Genomic DNA, 24877 nt, shown 5'->3' with positions numbered 1-24877 from the left:
GGTTTGGGTCTTCCTGCAGGCTCTGTTTGGCCTGGTTTCGGTTTGTCTTGATCTGCTGTGGTACTTGCTGCACTCATGCTGTGGCTATGTTTCAGATGGAGTAATGTAGTAAGTGGAGCTGTGCTACATATGTTTTAATAGGACAGTTTTGATAGAAACGAAGGCTACTTTCACAGGGGAATTTGAGCGGATGCATCTACATGTATGTAATCTTTAATTAGACACGTTCACCAGAAATGAGCAGCGTGATTAAACGTTACACAAAAACAATAGCACAAAAGAAGAAACATTTTTTTTTAATGACTTCCCAACTGTTGTGGGGGATGGTCCAGTACAGGGCGGTCTGTGTTATTATGGAGCCCATGCAACTTCTAGGCAAGGTCCGCCCTTCAATAGCATTCACACCCTACCATTGGCGAGGCGTCCATGCTTACGCTAGGTAACGTAACCCAATTTGTTCAGGTCCTATCCCCTGACCAATCGGCTATCCTAACCTTAACCACTCGAGGTCAATGCCTAACCCCAACCAATCACAATAAAATAAATTGCATGGAATCAGGCTGCTTCGTAGGGCGGGACTTGCCTAGAAGTTATGTGGGATCCATAATAACGTGGGCGGTCTGGATCAAGGAGAAATGTTTTTAAATCCCAGACAAGCTCAATAACAACTAGTGTCTTTATGAATTGCTGCTGGCTTTGACTGCTTCTAGACATCATGAGATAGCCTGTCAGCATTTTCATACAGTACTTTGTCAGTGAGATGGAGCAGTAAACCTTACTGGAGTTATATCATTAAAGAGCTATAGAGGAGTTGATTTGCTATCCGCACCAGTCTGTCAACTTGCATTCACTTTACTTCTGTGTTAAATGAAGAGTCTATTATCTCTCTCTCTCTCTCTCTCTCTCTCTCTCTCTCTCTCTCTCTCTCTCTATCAGTCTCTTTCTCTCCAGCTGAACCAACAACATCAAAGGAGTATGCTTCAAATCGCAGGTGTTGAAGGATTAAACCCACCGCAGGATGGGGTTTTATTCTCAGCCTCATCTTTGATGTAGTGTCTCTTTCACTCACTTGTGTCTCTAACTGGTACCATGGATTGGTAGCCTAGAGTATCCTTTGCTAACTGAAAATGCTAACTGAAAATATGGAGTCTCTTCTATCACACAGCTACTAGAAAGAGGCTGCACTCAGGAACTGGAAAATATATCAGTTTCCATTATATACATTTTGCAGCGGCTGCCCGATATGGAGCACTGAATTTGATGAATTTAGTGTTTATCAAACCACAAAGGTATGGAAGCAAATAAGAGACAGTATTTGAATTTTAATAGCCACTGAATACTTAATACTGACATATTTACTTAGAAAACCTTAACCTGAATTTATTTGTTCTGAATTCACCTCTTTGAAAATAAAATATGAAATAAAATTTGCAATTTCAAATGCTGAATTTGAATAGATTTTTTTTAATGGTTACAAATTCAGATCTAAAAATTTAAGTTGAAAAGTTCAAATAAAACAGTCAGTTCTTCAAATTAAGATTCAAAAATTCAGTTTCAACTATTGGAGACCTGAGTTTCATTGTACACAAACAGCAAACTGGACAACTTACCGTAGCCCTGTAGTTTTCCCTGGCAGTCATCTTTGAGTTTAAATTTTTGAGCAAACCCAAGCGCAGTGGATCACAGCGGGCTGATGGCCAGCAACAGGACTTTGAAAAATCCTAGAGGAAACACTGTATGTCCTGTGATTAATGTCAGTAGTTGCACAAATGAGGACAGCATCTGACAGTAGGTGTTTGGGACCATGGGCGATATGAAGATATACAGTTTACCGATATAAATATGCCTATCGTCAGAGATTTCTCTGGATGAATAAGATAATTGTGGTCAATATTAATTTTTAGCAATGCTTGTGGATGGCAATGTCAGTTAGGTTGGTTGGTTGACCACTTTGGTCCTTACTGAAAAATCTTAATTGTTGCCATGAAATGTACAAACATTTGAAACAGCGTACCGCACAGAGACAGACACATGAAAGGTTGTTTACTTCATAGATGAAATGACAGTTATATAAACAAATGAGTTAAAATGCAAAAGAACATTTATTGCCTCTTGGGGAAAAACATATGACTGGGTTGAGAATGATGCCTGGGGTTATGAGTAGGCGAAAATGTTTGGTTGAGCCGCTAAGCGAAAGAGAGAGCAAGACGGTGGCTGCGCTGTCTAGCCTAGTTGTTTAGGAATCGATAAGCAGAACCAAAAGATTTATTTCTTAATGATTCCAAAGGAATCCAAATTTTAGAACAAGTTCTAATTTAGAACCGGAAGGAGCTGTCTGCCGGACGCGGACTCAGGGTGCCGTGGTAGATGATGAGAGGTGGAAGGGGAGAAGGAGGGTTGCACGTTTGCCTGAAAAGACAGCTGACAGCACGGAGAAGACATTTAAAGCTGGATGTCATGCTGTGATTGGATCATGAACTTTGTGGCCAATTCTGGTTGGTTTATTATTATTTAAATATTACACAATGATCAAACAAAGTGTATGTTATTCACCATGCACAGGTGCATCTTCTTAATCCTACTGGAGAAATCTCTACAAAAGAATGTCAACATAACGTTTCGGCAAAACTACACATCCATCCAATCCTTATCTACCTAACCTACCTAATCACATAAAGAGCTAAAACCAAATTGAATGTGAAAATGTCTAAACAATAAAAAAAATATCACGTGGAAATATTTTTTCAAAGCTCTGTGAACTCACACTTGTATCTCAGTAAAAGTGAAGCAGAGGAGACAAGGAAAGTTTTCCAGAGTGACCGCTTTAGTGCTAGCTGTAGGCTTCACGCGGACCTTTAACCCTGGTTGGGTCACCGGGATGTGTTGGTGTACTGAGGAGGGACAGGAGGGTACATTGCTCCCCAGACCGTTAAGAAGCCATGCAGGGAAACAGCTGAGCAGCGCCTGACAGTAGGGTGAGAGGAAACGTCGTAGGTCCCACAGGCTTACCTTTAGGGGAACAGACTCACTCTTAGACAAGCATATACTGTAGACTCATACATGCCTCACATTCACGTGCACATGCATGCACGTGTTTATACATTCGCAAGGCTGCACAGCGGTATCGGTTAGGCAACACACAGAGTGAAAGATGTATTTGAACAGAGGACACCTGGGAGACAGAAACTGCCAACAGAATCAAAGTTTTGACTGACTGTAGCCAAGTTTGTGTCTCACCAAGGACTGTCCTGCTGCTATGTCAGACCATGTGTGAATGTTATTTGCCCTCTCAGTTACTTGGGTCCACAATGACATCTTGTCATCTTTTGGAGTTTGGAGGATGGCATCACTAAGAAATGGCCTCTCCCTGGGGTTAACATCCCACTGAGCATTAGCCATTTAGATCAATGACCTGACTTTCTGTTCTTTTTCCCATACGTCCCATCATCTTCTCTAACTCTTTTCTAACTTTGCCCATTGAGTTTATGAACCTACATTTCATCCAACTTTCTACGGTTTTCCCTGGTGGACAGCACTGGAAGAAGCATTTATATCCTTTACTTAAAGGTGCCGTGTAGTTTTGTCTTGTCAACAAACAAAAGTTGTACTTACATTCAGTGTTTCTGTGTGTATTCTTGAGATCTAAAAAAACATTGTAAATACAGCCTTCTTTATAAAACATTTGCAAAACACTATTAGCGATCTTAATACATCCATGGGGTAACGTAAACCATATTGTATTTTGTCCATAGCAAACCCTGCCAATCGTTCCTAAAACGCCCTAGACCCAGTTAGATAGTAAATGCTGTGAGCATATTTTTTGTAAATCTTTACAGTCATTCCCTGCTTATTACAAGATGCGCATTTTCTTCAAAACTAAGAAAAATGAAAATACTCATATAGCCATTTTCAGCATGTAGCTTGCTAGCTCAAAGTTTGTTGTTGTTTCCCGATGAGAACGGCAACACACAGAGAGCAGATTATCCTGGAAATGAACTGTCATTGATCCAGACTTTACTGGGGAATAAATGTCTGGATATCTCAGCCTCTGCTGCTCCGATTTTGACCATTCTTTTTCTCAATCTGTCTCTTGTGAGTTCCCCAACTATGATGAAGTGCAATACTAAATTACTAGAGTATTGAACAGTAAGTATCATATGTAAAATGTGAGTTTAAGTATAACAAATAAAGGTACTAGCAGAATGGCCCTTGTCAGTTTTATATTATATAGCCTATATATTATAATATGTTATTGTTATTACTGATGAATTAACCTGACAGACCTGTAATATGTAATATAATCTGTAAACCTGTCATATTTTAATGTTGCTGCTGGTCAAATTGGTAGTACTGTAATTTGAAATATTTTGTATAATTAAGCTTAGCTTTAGTTCATGCAGGACACAGAAGTCATACACACACTAATTGAATTATCATTACTGTCAGACACACACCAATCACAGCAATTCTCATATCAAGGTGGTCCTTTTAAATATGACTCCCTCCTCACTGGTCCCTGCTACACTGACGCTGCTTCACTCACTGCTGCTGCTGGCAACGCTTCGCCTCCACCACTCCAGCCTCCACCCTCCTAGTTCAGAGTCCTAACATGACTCAAAGTTTAAAATGGTTTTCAATGTCTTTCTTTTGGCTCACTCTTTATTTTTACCCTGGGGGGTTTCTGCATGGTGCTCCCTGTTTCAGCTTGGCTGATCCAGGGAGCATTGTCAAGAGTGGAGCCATCAGCGCCAAGCATAACTAATTCCATTATTTCCATTTGTGGCAATACATGGTTAAATCTATGACGAGAGTGTTCCTGACTGAACTGTTAGGTTGTTTGATTTATAACAATACTAATATTATTTACAAAACGTAATATGCAAAGTAATGAGGAATAAATCCTCTCTGAAATTTAGTGGAGTAGAAGTATAAAGTAGGATAAGTAAAATGGAAATTCTCAAGTGAAGTGTAAACGTACCTAATTCTATATCCAAATTTGATAATCAGTCACTTTGGTTTTTCTGATGGACTTTTACATCACCAGAAATCTGCATCTGTTGTGATATTATATTGTCCCCAGGGCCATCCAACTCTTCAAAACCATACAAAGGGGGAGGGGAGAAATGGACTTTTCAGCATGAGCCTGTCTCTCTCAGCCCCTACCATTATATCACTTTGTCTGCTGTACAACTGTATTATAGGCTATATTAGCCCTCCTACACAATCTGGACTGTGGTCATAACATTTTATAATGTATTCCCTGTTATATATTGTTCTTATTCATAGCCAGTTAATATTTCATAGTTAATATTTAATAATTATCTAGTGTACTGTTCAATCCCTGCAGTGGTCACTTTTGCACTACCACCATTGCACACACTACCATAGCACCTTATCATGGTCATTGCATTTCTGTAAGTGATTTTTATGTATGTGTATGTGTAAAATATGTGTATATGTGTTTGTTGTTTCATGGTTTTCTAAGCTACTGGATGCCTAAAATTTCCTTCGGGATGAATAAAGTATCTATCTATCTATCTATCTATCTATCTATCTATCTATCTATATTAGCCTGAGACCTGTAGCTATTACAGTACTAATGATTAATATCTAAATGTTTGACAAGTGTTCTTCTTATGTTAACAAAGTTTACATACAACATCTCTGAAACACAAACTGACTGGAGTGTCAGGTTTTCCATTAATCATGAAACCATGTAAACAGAGAACAGTTGTGAACAATTTAACGAATATAATGGGATGTCTGGCCTTTTTCTTATTCTGTGAGGCGCGGTGATCTGGAGACATGTTTCTTCTTGTTTTACCAGCACAGGATGCCCCTGTCTAAACACAGGCCCCGTCTTCTTTTTAAAACACTTACACACACAACTTGTGTTTTGGCAGTATCTCTCAAACGTATATCTCTGTTTTCTGTAACCTACTGTCGCAGGAAAAAAGGGACAGATCTAAACTCTATCTCTTTAGTAATGTCATTTAGTTAAGTTGTCCTTGGACTATTAGTGTGAAACTGCTACAAACATTCAGTAGAGATAACAAGATAATTTACAATAATGGCTACAATAGCAATAGACAACTGTTGTTAAGGTTTTAAAATTTGGACTGCCCAAAGCTTACATTAAAAAAAGTTAATACGAATAGTTTAAAAATATGCTTTGGTTTGTATAAGATTGCTTATTTTATGAATCTTTCTCTTGCTTGCCAAGGCCAAATAGCAGGAAGGCTGAGGCTATCATTATTTTGGCAAATTCTAAACTGTTGAGACTAATCTGCCAGTTTGTGTTACTGTTGTAGATTTCTGCTAAGAGGCAACGAGAGCAGGGGACAAGCTGACTGGAGTTTTACGCTGAAGTGCGCCATTTGGTTAAAGTATTTCTGACTGTTGCTGTGCGTGCCTCCGTAGGGCTGGAACAAACAGCGTGAGTCACTCCACAGTCAAAATCCCTGACTGAAAAGGCCCGCTAATTTACCTGGGGTCATTTATGATTTCAGCAGTAACCTGTCACTCCAAAACTTTATGCTGATAACCTCAATGACGATAAAGAAGCTGAAACCCTCCAGTTAGGACAACACAGCAGGGAAGGCCAACTATTTACATTATGTATTAATCCCTGATTGAAGGAATAGTTGGACATTTTGGAAAATATGCGTATTTACTTTCTTGGCGAGAGTTGATTGAGAAGATCGATACCACTGTAAGGTGAATATGAAGCTAACAGCCAGCCGCCGCTTAGCAGAGCAAAGGAGTGGAACCTTGAGGTTGCCAGGCAACATGTAGGACTGGCCCACAGCACGTAAGGGGTTAAGTGTCTTGCTCAGGGACACATTGATGTATCGCAGTGGGAATCAAACCCAGTTGTCCCACACCAAAGGTATGTGTCATATCCACTGGGCTATCACCACCTCAGTCACGAGTCAAAGCATTAAGAGATTGTTGTAGCAACCAACGTAATAATAACTTAGTTTAATATAGCGCATTTTATGAAACCCAAGGACGCTTTACACAAGTACAGGGGGACAAGTGAAAACAAAATAGTAGGCCAACACAAACACGGACTAAAAGGAATAAAATGTCTGCGCTAAATGGAATGGGGACGTAATTTAATGTTGGCTACTGACACACAACCACATCCCAACAACCACATCGCGCAATCTAAAGTTATTTTATGAATAAAATAGACATATTACATACCTGAGGGCCAATTCGGGGATGTTTTTGAATCATTTTTAATCCCGTAATTGTCTCCATTTGATCTAGATAAATTGTAACATGTTAATTAGTGAGATTTTATTACTTTTCAACCGAGCTATGCTAGCAGTTTCCCCATCTTGGCTGTAGCTATATATTTTCCTAGTAATTTATCTAACTCTCGGCAAGAAGCTAATGAGCATATTTCCCAAAATGTCAAACTATTCCGGTAATCAATTAATTGTTTAGTCTAGAATATGGTGAAATATGCTAATCACAATTTCCTAGAGACCAAAGTGAAAAAAACAGCAAATCATGCTATTTGTGAAGCTGGAATCAATAAATGTTTAGCGTGTGTAAATTATTAATAAGTTATCATTATTGATCAATCAATTGATCATCAATTATGATCAATTAAACAACTAATTGTTTCAGTACTAATTTTGGTTGAGGAGTGCTTTTAATTTTTTTTTTTTTTTTTTGCTAGCTGTGGTAGAGTGGATCAGCGGTAGCCTAGAAATCTAGACGCACCCTAGGGTCAGTCTAGCAACTCTCTGTTGGCTTGTGAGCTGGAAAAACCAAACTCTGGTCGGGCCAATCACATCGTGTATAGAGTCGGTGGGCCAACATGTAGCGGTCTTTCAAATCGGCTTTGGCCGCAACTCTGGAAGACTTGGAGTTAAGCTTTTCTATGAGAAAAGAACAAAGAACAGCACTGAAGTCATTCTTAAAAAAGGAAGATGTGTTCAGAGTTTTGCCGACCAGATACAGCAAAAGTTTAATCTATCAACTAACGATGCTCTGGTTGGTTATAGCGCTATCCTATTGCGTGCAGAGGGAATTTGAAAGACAACCGTTTATCCCACCCCTCAAATTGAGTCCTGCCTGCCAATGGTGAGTTCCCGGACCCAACATCTTGATGTGGGTCTGGCTTGTCAGGCTAGATCAGTGGTGTATTTAAGATTTTTCTAATCTACTCTACAGTACGTGTTTTATGGCTTTAGAGAGAATTTACAAAGCTGTTTTCCATATACTCAAGTCATTCCATATCACACAGGATGACGGCTATTTTTGCTTTCCTAGAAGCTTGTCAAACACATTTGAGATAGGCAGGGGAGTCTTGACAAGGGGGCTCAATAGACACGTAGAGATGGGTGACATTACGGTCGCATTTCTGCTATTTGTGGATGTTGTTGTTCTGGCTTTACTTTAATCTCCAACATGTAGTGGGGTTGTTTGCAGCTGAGTCTGATGCTGTCAGGAGGAGAAATGGCACCTCCAAGTCTCAACCTTGGAAATGTGACTAGTCTTATCCAGCTGTATCTTGAGAGGACACTTCAAGGTATCTAAGGAGCTTACACATGAGTGAGAAAAAGAGTTGAGACAGCCCGCTCCTGTGTGCTGAGGTTGTCAGGAAGTCCATCAGTGAGATGGCTGACACCTGTACTGGCAGACGTCTAAAATTTTCACTGTCTCTCTTCCTTCCTCCACTGAAACACCATAGTTTTCTTTTGGTTTGGGCTTATGCCACATTCATGTCATATCAGAGTTATCGTAATTTCCAGATTCTGACTTGTTAATAGTGTTCACGTCAATATCCAAGTCTAAATTACTAGGACTAGGACACTCAGACTTTTTTGAACGCTCTGATATGTCCACAACCAAACTTTGATATATTTGGTGCCTTACTAGCCCAAGGCAAAACTGTCATCTCCCTTTCTGTCCCTTCTAGTCTTTTTGACTCTCTGCTAAGTATGTTAATATTTTACTATGAAAGATGCATGAATTTTATATATATATATATATATATATATATATATATATATATATATATATAATGTTTAATTATGATTATTTCATGTCTGACTTAATTGGCACATTGATTAATTATAATTAATAAAAGTATCACTTTGCAGTGTTTCAAACACTGACAGTCATCTTAAACTGAAAAAAGAAAAGCATTGCCCTCCCTAAAAATAAAAGACAACATCAACTTTCTCTTGCATGCATAAAACCTGCATATGTTTTCACAGATCACCATTCACACCAGCATAAGGGCAAGCATTTTTTTAATTCACACCCAGGCTGGAGATTGTGAGTGTTCTCATTGTGTTGCAGTTGTTGGTTCAGGTTACCTCTGCCTCTGGCAGGAAGTAAGCCTGCTGTGGCCTTGACCTTGGCCCTGCAAATCTGCTCAGTGCAGCAGAATATCTCTCTCTCTCTCTCTCTCTCTCTCTCTCTCTCTCTCTCTCTCTCTCTCTCTCTCTCTCTCTCTCTCATTTGCACTCCACCAACTAACCCACCCCTATATGCAATTTATCATTTTTTTCATTGCACAGGATTTTTTAGCATTATAATGCAGTTAAACAGTATGGGGTTTTAACCTGCTGCATATACAGTAGGCTATTTGATGTAGGCTACTGTTAAAGGCAGGGTTTAGCAAGATTTGAAAGTAGCATCTCCTCTGGGCTTCGTCTAAGCCCTCCCCTTGGCTCCCCCCAAACAGATGTGCACGAGCACCACTTCAAAGCAAGGCGCCGCTCTGCGTCTGCTTCAGAGCAGAGCAGAGGAAGGACTGGGATTAAAATCATCAAAACTCCTTTATTTCACATACAACTACACAGTTTACATAGTTTCCCTTTTTATTTATTCCCTGGAGGAATTAACTGTACAAAGTGCCCTTTTTTAAATATATTTTTCAAATTAAGAAAAAGATAAATTACTTTCCATTTAACTATCAAGACATTATATCTCATCTCCGTATGCTGCACAAAATAATTACGACCAATGCGGTGTAAAACATGTTCATTATAATAAATATCATATGGATGTGGCAGTATCATCAGCTGTGGCAAACTACTCTGGCAGGGATTGTCTTTGAGAAAGAATATAGAAAGACACCCACAATGAACAACAGTACTGTTACCAATTATCTGGCGCAAATATTTAGTACCAATATCATTAGTATATATATTAGTACCAAACTCATTGTGTATGTGTTGCCCATCAAAGAACAGTTCAATAGTTGACACAGCCGGGAGAGATGGTCTCAGTGATCCGTGTTTCCACGGTGTCGACGTCGAACTACAAAATAATAAAAAGAAAAACGCAGAGCCTGCGTCAGCACATTTGTGAAAAGCCAATATGTGAATGACACATGTTCAGACCCCGGCGACCATATAACGTTACACAAATTAGCGTTTTGTTGGATAAGATTATGTAAACATTAGCTAGTATAGCTTACTAGTAGCCTAGATTGATAGGGAAGCTATCGTTAGCATTGGGCAAATATGACTAACGCTACATTAATGTAAAGCTACGTTGGCTAGATATTTCCTGAAAACAACAAATCCCCCACAAAAAGCAACCAAAAAAACACGTACCTGTCCAACAGAAAGACGCCAACCATAGCGTCAGTTTTCATCCCTTTTTAACTCTTTCAGCTGTCTCCATCGCTGGAAAGCGTTTCCAATATTTATTCTTATTTGTCCTCTTGCTGCGTCTTAAGCCGTTTTAGTTTTTCAGCCGGTGGGTACAGGTAAATATATTAAAAAGTGTATATTGGAAAATGTTACCAACCCTACCTTTAATGTAAAAACAAACACCAAGGTGATGCATAATTATCACACAGTTCAACATAAATTTGAAAATTGAAAAATTGCTTCCAAACATGTTATCACAGATGCAGTAGTAAATAGTTTGAAGAAATTATAGCAAAATGATTCAAATTGCAAATTTTTTATATGAAACCTAAATTCTAAATAAAGAAAGCAGAAAGTACAATTCTACACAGACCTTATAAAAGACAGAGGACTGCAAAGTCCAGTTCACACATCCAGGTCAAACATCCACTCATCCTTATTGATTAATCTGACAGGCCTAATATTGAGCGTGCTATGATTAATCAAAATGTTGATACACATAACTTAAAATATATACAATATATTAAACACCACAGGTGTGACTTTGACAAAACTAACATTTGAGATAAATCTGGCTGAACAGGGCAGACATCACTGTAGATGTGCAGGGGGCGTGGCTGAAGCAAAATGTATTTAATGCATTTATGCCACTATATTCTTAAATATAAATCATAAAAGCAAAATAACTAGGGGTTATTTTGATAAAGAAATTCACATTTTGGTGCTGGAAAACATGTTTAGCTTGATTTCCTGTTTTCGAGCAAGATGTAGTTCTACTCCATACAGAATCTGTTAGGGCTGCACAATTGGGAGAAAAAGTCATATTGCGATTTACAATATTGCGATTGAGATATAATGGTATCATGAGTCTACTTGCTTGATTATCAAGGAAAATGCACAAAATACTAACATTTTGAAAAGTGTATTTCTATACTTGAACATACAAAGTTAAACGAGCATAAGAAGAAATACACAATAAAAAAATGTGCATCACTTTACACTTCTGTTACTCACGTGACCATACACAACACACGTACTGCCTAAACAGACTGACTGGTCACATCTTTTCTGGACATTGTTAGGGTGAGGGTAGCGCTTAATACAACCATGGGGTAGCGTAATTCAAAGGGCAGATTTAACGTAGATTCAACGCAGAACCATAAATCAGCCATTAGTGAGAACGGGAATGGCAGGTGCGTTGAGTGAGCGATGTCAGTGTGGGAGAGTGAGCGGTGAGCGGTGTCGGAGCGTCTGTGTGAGGGAAAATCGAGAGTAAAAAGGGATAGCAAAGACGATGTAGTGGTGTAACATTAAACAATAAAAACACCAAGCTTCTTAAGACACGTTGGCTTCATACTTTCGGTAAAGTGAAGGGTATTACAACGTGGAGACTGCAGTGCACACAGAGACTAGAGTGTCACGCACACAGCACACCTTATTGTTCACTTAAATCACACAATTTTTGCGGTTATGTAAGTGCAATGTGACATCGCGATTGCGATTAGATTAATCGTGCAGCCCTGGTATCTATCAGTATCCACCTTCAGACATCACAGTGCCAGGATGCCAATGTAACAGGCTTGTTAGTGTACGTTGGTAGAGTGTTGCCTTGTTGCACATCATGGCTCGAGAAGACTGCTCCTGAAGGAGTGTGTTGCTCGCTAAAGCACATATATGTGTTGAGGAGCAGCCTTTTTAAGTTTATGTGTTCTTATGTAAGAAATGCATCACACAGTTCAGGCATAGCAAGGCAAAGGACTCTATGATGCACGTACATACAGTGGAGACACACAGGCGCTAATGCTTGCACACTCCTGTCTAGTGGACTTTCAAAGGACAGTCTGATCTCTCCCCTCTCGTGTTTTATTTGTGACATGCAAGCTGACTGGCCTCGCTGTGGTTTGGTTTGCCCGCTCACTGTTAATTGGCCAAACCACAGACTATTAGCACGTGAGAATGTCAAAGTACAACTGGTGTATGTTGTTTCAACTTTGGATTTTTGCACTCTAAAGACAAAAACAAATAATGTATACAGCTGTGTTTTTATGTTTCTTCCACCTAACTGTTACAACAAAGATACAATAGGGTACAGGGTATATGCAATTCAGAAAATATAATCTTTATTTTGTAGATGATACAGCTAATCATTGACCAGAAGAGACAAGCATTATTAAGAGGCCTACAGAGGTCAAAATGTCACATTATTATTCATGCCTTAACTCCATTTCAAAGCCAATATCCCCGTATTTATTCTGCTACAGTAAAGCTCTGTCTAAAACCTCCACTTTACTACTTTGTGGTATGAATAATGCAGTTGGTTGTGACTATGACCCAGCAATCTTTTATTGGCAGTAATTACAGCGTGCATAAATAGACAACTCAGACTTTAATGTTTTGACAGTAGAAAGCTTACTTTAGCACAGATGCACAGTGATTTTACTGTGAACCTTTTTTTTCTAGCTTTGGGTAGTTTCTATACACAGTCAGTACCCATAACATCAGTGTTGTGATATAAGCTTCATACTTCTAATTACTAATGCAGGGCTCGACATTAAGGCTTGTCCGCTTGTCCGGGACAAGTGGATTTTTTGTAGGACAAGTGGAAGAGAAATGTACTTGCCCCACTGGACAAGTTAAAACTCAAACAAATCAAAATGCCACTCATTTCGTAAATTTTTCAGAATTGAAACAAATACATATTTTACCCCACAATCCCGGGCAGCGGGTCGGCAGGCCCCGTCCCCACATCGTTCACAGAAAACAAGCCGAATAAAGCTGTCACTCGTGGCGATAGAAGTGTGCTTTGTGCGGATGAAGCATGAAGTTAATTTGACTCTTGACGGCTGGCTCTCTGCCTCGTAACGTTACTAGCTGCTCCGCTACTCGTTTGTAGCGGATTAAATATCAGGTAATAATCAACTGTAAAGTAGCTACACCTTTTTAAAGGATCCCTTGGTAAGTGAAATTGTAGAAAGAAAAAAAAAAACACGTTGACACCAACATTAAGTGGCAAAATCCATTGTTATGTCTACAAAATTATTTTAGATATAGTATAAATTCAAGTCACCACTACCTCTGGTCAAAATATTGAATTAGTATCTCAATATACTGACTCAGTATCTCAGAATATAAACAAAGAATATCAAAGTAATGAGAAACTATAAAATATTGACTTAATCTCAATATATTGGCTTAGTATCGTAATATATTGACTTAGTAACTCAACATATTGGTTCAGTATCTCAATATATTGACTAAGAATCTCAAAGCAATGAGAACATTCAAAATATTGACTTACAATCTCAATATATTGACTCAATATCTCAAAATATCTCAATATATTGACATAGTAACTTAGAATATTGACTAGGAATCTGAAAGTAATGAGAAACTTTAAAATATTCACTTAGAATCTCAATATATTAACTTCTGCACACCGGCGTGCAAAGTATAACTTTGTATTATGAGTCTGGAGATCCTTTTTTCTTGTTGAAGGGGAAATCTATTCTTGGGACACATTTGTTTCTACTGTTTAAACTGAATTGTATTAATGTTGATAGTGTTTTGATGCTTTCAATGGTTTCTTCAAATTCTGCATTAGCAAAACACAAAAAAAATTATAAAATGATTAATCTTTACCCGGACAAGTGACTTTTGTTCATGGACAAGTGAAACGTAAATGTACTTGTCCGAAGGACAAGTGCCTCAAAAAGTTAATGTCAAGCCCTGACTAATGTCACTGCTTTGTCTACAGTACACCATTGTATTTGTACTTTTACTCAGAGGAATACACTTTGTCTTTGATTATGGCACAAATCGGACCATTCAGATGTTTTTCTTATATTTCTTTTTACATTTAATTGTAGCACCAGCACCTCCAACAAAGTTTATTTGGTGACCACTTATCTGCATAAATCTGACTTTATTTAAAATCCAAACAATACGATACTGAGAAGTACAACAAGCAGCAGGATACAGTATATTTACAGCAGCAGATTGTTACTCTATACGCCTTGCTTACATAAATATAGGCATACACAGATGGTGTAATATTCTTTTTTCTCTTCGCTGAGATTGCTGTGATAAGATGCACAGCGACAGCCTACACAGCCCACACGTGTAAGGCTGCATGGCAGCACCTCCAGCACTGTACTGTATACAAACACAGTTGACTACATGCATGATTACCAGAGAAAAGATGTCACATATGAGGATAAGTTAATTTGTTTATACACTAAAGAAAAGACCATGTTAACAACAAAGTGGATAAAACAATGGTGGAATGCAAACTGTTTCTCTGGTATATCCCTTTCATCATTTAAAAATTAAAAACTAAAATCTCCCAGGTGTGTATGTGTGTAAATGTGGGAATGTCAAGCAGGTCATCACTTCCAAAAGCATGTATGCTCTGTTGACCTTCACTAAGTACTAAAAACCCATGGATTTCCATGCATTGATTTAGCCAAGTCATTCAGCAGATGTGTAATACCCCAGGAGTGTTAGTTGAAGGTTGATCCAAAGGGGTTTTGACTTAAGACCCAGAGCTTATCCCATAACTCGTCTATTACTTATTCTACAGTCTTTGTCTTTTTCTCATGCAGTCTGGATCCTCTGTACCTCCCAAGAGCAGCATATTGATTTTTATATAAGGAGCTTTCACTTATTTATATTGTGACTTTTAATGTACTTTATCTTCAAAAGCCTAACAGAAGTTGTTAAATGGCAGTAGCTAAACTTAAAGGTCCCATGACATGCTGCTTTTGGATGCTTTTATATAGGCCTTAGTGGTCCCTTAATACTGTATCTGAAGTCTCTTTCCCGAAATTCAGCCTTGGTGCAGAATTGCAGCCACTAGAGCCAGTCCCACAATGAGCTTTCCTTAGTATGTGCCATTTCTGTGTCTGTAGCTATTGAGGAGCAGAGAGGGGGGACAAGGTGGAGAGTGGGGGTGTGGCCTTGACCAACTGCCACTTTGCTCGTTTGAAAGCCATAATGTCTCTCTCTTTCTCATGGGTGCGCCAAATTCTCTGGGTGGGCAAAGCAGAGAAAGGGGAGCTAACCTAAGATTCCAGATCGGCCAATCTGAGCTTTCATTTTCTCAAAGGCAGAGCAGGATACCCAGGGCTCGGTTTACACCTATCGCCATTTCTAGCCACTGGGGTACCATAGGCAGGCTGGGGGAACGCATATTAATAGCAAACGTTAGTATTTTTCAACCTAGACCCTATTTCCCCTTGTTTTTGTGACAATTTTTACAATTTCTTTGACCAGTATTAAACAAGAGCCCTGCAGCCAGCATTCGCAACACTGGCTGCAAAGTAAGGTAATGTACATCCACTAAAGGTTTTGCCACTGACAGGCTCAGTTGTGGATGAGTCCAAGTAACCTCTCACGAGATTTCAGAATGAGACTGCTATATGTATACAGTAACACAAAGTTGTTGCCATGACAGTAGTCAATGCTTCAAATATAGTTTGTAGATGTTTCTGCAAAGAAGCTATGAATTCTAAAACATGGATGCTTCACACACATTTTCAACCTGACAGCACAGAAGATAAAATCATCACAGTTTCAAGGTGGGCACCCAAGATTAGTGGCACCAATTCGACCAAATGTGAAATATAGTCACAATCCCCCCTTCAGTTCCTGAGTTATTACATTGAATCATGTTTTTTTTTCAGAACATGATGATGTCACAGTGAAGTTACCAATTGCCCTTTTTGGATATTCACACTCAATTAATCCTATTAGACACTTGTGTCAAATGTTTTCATAATTAGCGTATTAATAGAGAAACGGGTTTTGTGAGGTTGCAGTGACCTTGACCTTTGACCACCAAAATCTAATCCGTTCATCCTTGAATGTGTTCATCTGTTGACGTTTGTGCCGAATTTGAAAAAAATCCCTCCAGCTCGTAAATATTGCATTTACGAGAGACGGACCACCCAAAAACATAATGTGTCTGGACCAAACAGTCTATGGGCCATGGCTGTCGCCGGCATGAGGCATTAAAAAAAAAAAAAAATCCTACCTTTGAATGGTAGACTAAAAGGCAGCCATGTTGTATCATGACAGTTACAGATGCCAGCAACAGACCAGACCACCCAGCACTTAATACTTACTTAGTATTGTAGTGTGGTAAACAGTCTATGTTGCTGCTGTGTGTTACCTGTAATCAGTGCTTTTTTTCACAGGAGGGAGAGCTGCTCCCTCCCACAGGCTCATTGTGCCTCTGCTCATCACTTACCTCAGCAAATCCAAGGCTACAGTGGGACACTTAGGAGAGAAAGTCTCCACCTGGCAGACTGTTAATAAAGGTGACAGTGGGAGGGCAGGACGGGAGGAGGCTGATGGTGTCAAACCCTGCTGACTGCAGGCACAGAACACTTCACAAAACAAAACAAACACATACCGAGTACATAGACTCACACACAAAGTTACCATGAAAATCAGTTTACAAGTACTGTATATTCCTCTTCATGTGGAACCATCCTCGTTTTCCTTCCCTACACCCCCCACACCCGTAGCTGCACCATAAATCACTGTCCGAGCAGCAGTCATTTAGTATCCAGGGCTCCTGGCATTCATTCCCAGTCTCTCCCTCTGTTTGCCTTCTGCTCAACCTCCATCACCTCACCACCTCCATGCTCTACCCTATGTGATGCTGAGTATATTTTAAAAAGTCTGTTTCAGAGTTACTAAGCAACAGATGGGGGGGGGGGAGGCTTTTGGAGCCAACATGTGTGCCACGGATAGCTGTTTTTATCCAAGTTTTTAACCCTTCTCTATTGTAGCTTTTAACCTGAGACAGAGCCTAGGCATTCACAGTATAGCGTGTGCATGTGTTTTCACTGAGTCTTGTCCCGTGCATTTCACATGCAATATTGTAGAAACAACAGCAGGCACATTCACTTTAACAACTGCTCTCTCATTTACATATTGCATTACCCTTGGTTGGCTTCATACGCTTTATGCATCCTCTGCAGCTTCCATATCTAGCGGTCCATGTGTGCCTTCTTATCACATCACTGCTCTCTGGCAAGTCTCACACACGTCACAGACGGGTTTTTATCATGCAGATACTGCAGTTAGCTATTTTTCACCGTACATTACAGTGCAGACCTTTGCGTTATTTTTGCCATTCTAGCATCAATAATTTGTCTTTACATTTTCTCTTATCTAACATATAAATTGGGGACAGGTGATGCAAATTAGCTTTAGGTAGTCCCCTTACATATATTACATCTGTTGCTTTTCTTCATGTAACTATTTGAATCTATATGGTCTCTGTTAAATAAACAAATAAAATAGATAAAAATAGCCATAACTGCTATAAAAAGCTCTGTATTACAGTACTGCATTACACCATTTTTAGATAATCATGCATCCCAAATCAGTTTGGAAATGTACCCAGTGCCATCTCAGATCTAATTTTAGCTCACCATTTACAATCCAAATTAAAAGTGTAGTGACATTCAGCCACAGCTTAAATTATTTAACTAGTGTCCCATTTTAGCAACACTTTCCATGTTTGTGTAATACTTCCAAGTTACTTTAATTTTGAGGCAAGCATGATTAAAGGCATGTTATTACCACCACCATATATTTCATTACATTATAATGTGTGAAGGTTTGCTTTTACTGGGAGGGAGAGCAATTTTAGTTGGAAGGGACAAATACAAAGTGATTTTAGTTAATTTGAGAATCATACATTCAAATTAATAATCATATTTGTTCCCATAGATATTTTTTTATGTTATTTATATCTAAGACCATAATATGAAAGTTGGGCTGCAACTAACAATTATTTTCATTGTTAATTTATTTAGTGATTATCTTCCTAATTAATCAATTAATCTCATGTTCTATAAAACATCAGAAAATAGTAAACATGTCCATCATTATTTCCTAAGGTGATGTCGTTTTTTTCAAGTGACAGTCCAAAACCCAGATATTCAGTTAACTATGATGTAAAGCATAACATATTCACACTTACATCATTAAATTATTTGGAATTTATGCTTGACAATGGACTTTAACAATTATTAGAGTATCAGAATACAGTAGTTGCCAATTATAGTTTAAGCTTTATGAAGAAAAATATATATATATATGTCACACCTGTTCAACTTTCATAATTTTGCTTATGAATATGAAAGCAAATCATGTGTCAGGGCAACCTTAGCCAATCCCTGAGCCAATGTTGCGATGCAGGTCTGGCATTGAGAAATGAAAGCTCTGCAGTGGAGTGTTGAGTTACAGGATGCTACAGCGTCCATGTTGCACTGAGATGGAGAGCTGTAGCCCACAGACAGTGTTCAGAATGGCTATGATTACTGTACAAGCAGTAACAGATAACAGGTGGATGATGACACACCGGCCACACAGTAACTAATTTCTACAATGTAACACTTGTAATTGTAATCTGTGTATGTGTGTTACTATATACTCTGCTGATGTCTACTCATGCTGTGTGCTTGTTGATTATGTGTATGGCTCGTGCATGGCAGGGAGGCAGAGAGAGAGTGAGACAGGAGAACAGTCCAAGGCTACAGATTTAATCTGGCTGCTGTGGTCATGTGATTAATCGTGGCCAGGGGCCAGGGGATAGTGTAATTTATGGTGAGGGGGGGATCAACACATTTTGATGGTTGCTGCTCCTGAGGGAAATCTCACTCTTAAACCAATACAGTATTCTTCTCCATCTCTCCCTAATATCACAACTGTGACAGCTGGGTTTTGGGCATGTTAGCCATTTATATCTGATGATGAAATAGACTCCTGGTGTAATCTTATTAAGCAGATGTTTGAAGTTTAAAGATACATTCTGAAGACATTTTGCTTGTGGCCATCAAGGTGAAGGTCTGAATGACAAATAACTAAACCATTCAGCAAATTCTTGTGTTTGAGGGCAGCAACATTAGCACAGAAGAAGTGGGTACATGCTACATGCTGAGCACTTTAACAGTAAGTCATTTTTAAACATAGAGAATATGTGTTGAGTATTTGGGCTGATATGCAAGTCAGTATCACCAAGGAGCAGTACATTTAATTTATTACCAAAGATTAAAGAGAATATTGACAGACTGCTGAGAACTGCGCGTCATTCACAATCTCACTGTCCTTCTGGCTTAAGACCATATCACTGCTGTCGTAACCTCACTATTCTCAGTCTCCTTCAGGCCACTGGTGTGCCTCTGTGTGTGTGTTTACTTAATCCTCTTTCCAACTCCAAGAACTGTAAATAAACATCCGATGAATTGGAGGAAATGCGAGGTAAGCTGTGTTGAGATTTTATTTTGGTAGATTTTCTGTTGTTTTCATAGCTGCCAATATCAAGCAGTGATGACAGCAGCAGTTTCATACTGACCTTCGCCACCAGCTGCTCAGCTGCTTGCCCCATCCAACAGGAGTTACCTGAATTTGCACAAGCTGTCTTTCTCCTTGTCAATTTCATTGTGGTGTTATTCCTTCCTGAAAGAGTTTATATCTAGATTTACTTTTTCCGGTGCATGGGCCGTCTCAAGAGGACCACGGTTTATACACTGCAGTTCTCCCTTCCTTCATTCTGTTTATTAGTCTGAACAAATATGTAAATACAGTGACAGTGATGTGCTGTCTCACCTCATGGTGCAGTTTCATTGTCAAAAATGTGGGATACTCTCCAGCTTCACTGCCAACTTGTTTAAAGGTTAATGGTCCAGCCCAAGGGGTTTATACAGAAGGAGTCTGTGAACCGTCTTTACGGTTACATCATCTCCTAATCACTCTACAGTCCTAAAGAAAACACCATCTTTGCATCTTTGACAGAGGCCAAACATACCAGCACGCTTTAACTTAGATCTTGTGCACATGGACTCCTATGATGCCCCCTTCGTCCTTAAGGTCTCACAGAAGACTAATGTTTACTTGGCATTCAAATTTGACACTGAATCAATCATTGATTAGCATCTTCAGAGACGCTGTAAACTATCAGCCCTCAAATGGTGAATAAAGTAACCTGAACCTCGCATTACTCTGTGGGTTGGCAGTAAGAGATAGCATACATAAAAAAGAGTAAAACACACTAGTATATAGACCACAAAACAATACAATAACAACAAAGATGTGCAGCAAATTTATATATCTTTCAATGGACTTAGAAATCCATAAGGATACATAATATTGTTCAATCTCATTATTGAAAGCTAGCAGCAGTTTTATGTAGGCCTATGTGTATTGTGCATAATTGTTAAGCATAATTAAATTAAATAAACATAATAAATAGTTTTTATAGTTTTTTTCACTGTTACTTTTGTCTTTCAGAGCAGTTTCCTAATGAGCTTTGCTTGGCTCAATTTCACTGAGCCGCCAATGAGATCATGTTGACTCGCCTCCTCGTTTAGTCAAACCTGTAGAGGACTGTGTGGCTACTTAAGGAGATTGAGATTCAAGCAACAAGGTCAGTGGTTATAAGAGATGAAAACAACCCTGTTGGTCCTAGATAAGAGAAGATAAATCTTTATTTATCCATGTAGGAATTCTTGTGCCAAGATGCTTGACACACAGTGAAATAAATATTACTACAGCCCGACCAATATTAGAACTTTAAGGCTAATACTGACATAGATATTTGAGAGGTTAAAAATAGGCTTTTTCTTTTATTAAACATTTAACATAAACAAACATTTGTTAGGGTCTATTACATTTTATTTTTAAATTATTGATCCAAGAAACGTACTGAGTGGGGCATTTTACAGTTGAAAGATAAACCTGTCGATGCTCTCTGGTGGACAAACTATGTAACGGCTAATTTATCGATCTAGCTCTAATACATCGTACAAATACAGCTAGTATACAGTAGCCTATATACATACATGGTAAGAGAAAATATACATAAAATCAAGTGAAATAATAGTAAGCTGAAAAAAGAACATATGATGGTGCAACACATTAATGAAAGTATAATGTCCTAGTTTCAATATAATCTCTGTTAATATCTTACCCAAATTTAAAAACTGAACAGAAAGGTGATTCTGTGTTATGTTACACATTTTCCAAATTACAAACAGAAATATACATAAAATATAAATAAGAAAACAGTATTAAGAGATGTAGGAATAAAATAGAATAAATGAATACCTAATCTGTGTGTTCAGACTTCCGGGTCCAGTTTTATGTTTACGCCTAGTCTAATCTTTAAATTTGTAGCCTTAGAATTTGTATTGAATTGTTGATGTTTTCCTTCATTCTAGACTGTTAAAGACTGCTGTGGTTTCACTACTGCTTTGCTCCTTTCCATCCTCTCTTTATCACAGAAGTGTTTTCTAAGAACCCAAACCTTGATGTTTTAATTGTGCCTGATGGACCAATCCTGAGAAAAATAACAACCAATTAAACAAAACATCAAAAATGATGCATTTGCCTTCAATTTTAAAATACTGAGAGATTACTCAGCAGTAGGTTCCCCCTTCTTAATCCATTACATCGCTGCCTCTCTCTTCTTCCTCCTCCTCTCCTCTTCCTCCTCATCCTCTGTCACCCCCCTGATCTCTCTCTCTCAGTCTCTCTCTCTCTCTCTCTCTCGTTGAACACAGGCGCTCTCTCCTTCCTACCTCGCAGACGTTTGGGTGCCACCGCCGCTGCATCCCATCTCTGACACTGTTTGTCTCTTCTTTTTTGTTTTACCCTTTTACTCCACAGAGACAAACGGGGTAAAAAAGAGGAAAGAAGTGGCCGCTACGGGGCGAACCACAACAATGACCCGGTCCTGACTAAAATTGAATGGATTAGCCAATCTATTCTGAGCGCTAATGAGATTAGAGACATGGGTCGCGGCGGCGTGGTACCTTTCGTTGAGCTCCTCGGGGAACATTTCCCCCGTCAACAGTCCTCCAGACGTGGAAATGCTGTTTTTGATATTGAAGATGCCGCTGGTGCCAGGGGACAATAACAGACCTTTGAATGCACACTCACCTGTGCCGCTTTTGTGGCGCGCGGATTCCTAGAAGTAGAAGTAGTAGCGGCAGTAGTAGTATTAGTAAAGGAGGACAAAATGAAGTACCAGAAATATATCACGGTGATGCAGATGGCCATGGGAGTGACAGCCTCCAACAAAGACTGCCTCCCCACTAAGAGACAGCTGTGGTGAGTAGAGAGGAGGAAGGAGGCGCGCGTGTGAATGGGAGCGTGCGTGAAAAGAGTGGCAAAGGTAGTGGTGTCTTTTCATGTGAAGAAAAAAATAGCTTTAAAATTAGCCTATTAGCTTGGTTGTCATGAGAAGCTCCCCCATTCCCCGGTATCTCGTGTGAAGTTGAAGCTGAGCATCTGTTGGCGGAAGTCGGCTACCTCCACGGCCTTCAACAACTGTTTACATCCATTCACACAGAGCAGGTATTTAGCCAGGGACGAGAGGTTGGTACAGTAGCTTGCTGTGCAGCCGTACATGGTGCTACGTGCGTGCGTATGCGCGCGTGTCGTCCCTCTGTGTTTAGCCTATCCGTGTTTCGCTTGGTGGACTCCTGTTTGTTATGATCCGCTGGTGAGTTTTTCATGCAGCGGTCGGAGAAGCGGACAATACAGAGCAGGTGTATTTACAACAACAACAGTAGCCTATCTATACTGTAGCATTGTTCTATAGTTCTATAGAACAATGCTGAGCGCCGTCCGATACAGTCCACTTTGAAATTATTTCAATTGTTGCGTCTGCTCGCACTCCGGGTTTTTCTTCCCCCTTTCTCCTTCTTTTAGCGATCGTTCATTTGAAGCTTCTGAGTGTAATTTTGTGATGTGTTATCCCAGTATGTCTCTGTTCTCAGATCTATTTCTGTGAGCTGATGTAGTAAAAAAAAAATGTCGGCTGGTTTCTCCACTCTCATAACTTATTCAGCTGCTTCATGCCCCTGCATTTAGATCACAGTAATGATGCTAAGTGGTTTACCATTGTTGGCTTCTTATATGTCTATGTTAATGTATGATCGTTTCCACCTAGTTTATTTCATATTGAAGTCTGTTATTATTTACCCATCTATTTTTCACCCAGCTGCATCCACCGAACCCACCTGCCCTAACATCAGTTTCTCTTTTCTTATTTTTACCTTTTTTATTGGTTGTACTGCATTGTAAGGATTGTTTTCATTATCAATTAAACTATTGATTATTTTTAAGATAATCAATAAATCGTTTGGTGTATAAAATAGCTTAAAAAATAGCCATCACCCTGGTGGGGTTTAAAGTGCCTACCATATGCCAATGTCTACAGTTCGGGTTTGACCAGGGACCTTTGTTGCATGTCATTCCTCATTTCTCTCTCCCCTTATTTCTTATCATCTAATAAAGCATATAACTCCCCCAAATACTTTAAAATAGCCATCAAAAGTTCCCAAAATCCAAGGTGACATCTTCAAAATGTTTGATTTGTCCAACCAACAGATTAAATATACGATAAAGACTAATGGGCTGAAATCACAAGTTATCACAATACAATATTATATTGATTCTTTGGACAAGGATACAATATTTGTTGATATCACAAAGTCTGCCACAATATGATTGCAATTTGATTTGGTTCACGGGCATGAGATCGATATGAGACAATATCATTAATGGCCATTTAACACAATCAGTTACATTTATATCAACTCAAAGTAACTAAAATATTATTTAACAGTTTTATTACTGAGCTCTTTCCAGACAAAAAAAAACAAACTATTTTTTTAACTAAAAAAAATAAATATAAAGTGGGAATTTTAAAATAAAAGGTTCATCTTAAAGATGATATGTATCGATATTTTAAATTTGCATCGATGATATTGTATCATTGATCATTGAATCGATATATATCGATCTAGATCGATGTATCATTAACACCCCTGATAGAGACCTGATTAATCGATTTGTAGACAGAAAATTAATCGGCAACTGCTTTGATAGACGATTTTTAAAGGTACATTGTGTAGGAATTTCTCCCATCTAGCGGGGAAATTGTATTTTTGCATTCAAACGAATGGTGCTCTATAGCGGCTCGCTATTACAAATGCGTGTTGCAACTACGGTAGCCGTTATGTACCAAGAAGCTATGACAACATGTCTTCCAATAGCGCTTCATCGAGTTTTCTTTTGGGTGATGAGGTTCGTTATTTCAAACAAACTGCAAACTGCATTGAATCATTAGTGTGAGCATGTATAAGTAATTACCCTTGTAATTTAGACCGTAACATTGACTTACCAGTCGAGAGCATCCCTTTGAAAGTCTTTCTCCTTCATTACCT

General features: G+C 38.9%; 1 protein-coding gene across 12 annotated transcripts in view; it reads left to right on the top strand.

Annotated features, from left to right (window-relative positions):
- The window catches only part of tjp1a (tight junction protein 1a), a 138918-nt gene that overhangs the window by 4382 nt on the left and 109659 nt on the right, over positions 1-24877 (top strand). For 9 of the 12 annotated variants that reach the window (XM_028585389.1, XM_028585379.1, XM_028585308.1 and 6 more), the window contains exon 1: positions 22648-22754. The exons of 2 other annotated variants lie outside the window; for them this stretch is intronic. In XM_028585389.1, coding sequence (XP_028441190.1) covers positions 22663-22754 — 92 coding nt within the window. In that variant the 5' untranslated portion in view covers positions 22648-22662. Of the gene's footprint in view, positions 1-20967; positions 21070-22647; positions 22755-24877 lie in introns of those variants that run through there. One more of the 12 variants, XM_028585352.1, reaches the window with a different exon arrangement.

Source organism: Perca flavescens, chromosome 1, assembly GCF_004354835.1.
Source record: "Perca flavescens isolate YP-PL-M2 chromosome 1, PFLA_1.0, whole genome shotgun sequence".
Lineage (NCBI taxonomy): Eukaryota > Metazoa > Chordata > Actinopteri > Perciformes > Percidae > Perca > Perca flavescens.
This window is presented reverse-complemented; position numbering and strand designations above follow the sequence as displayed.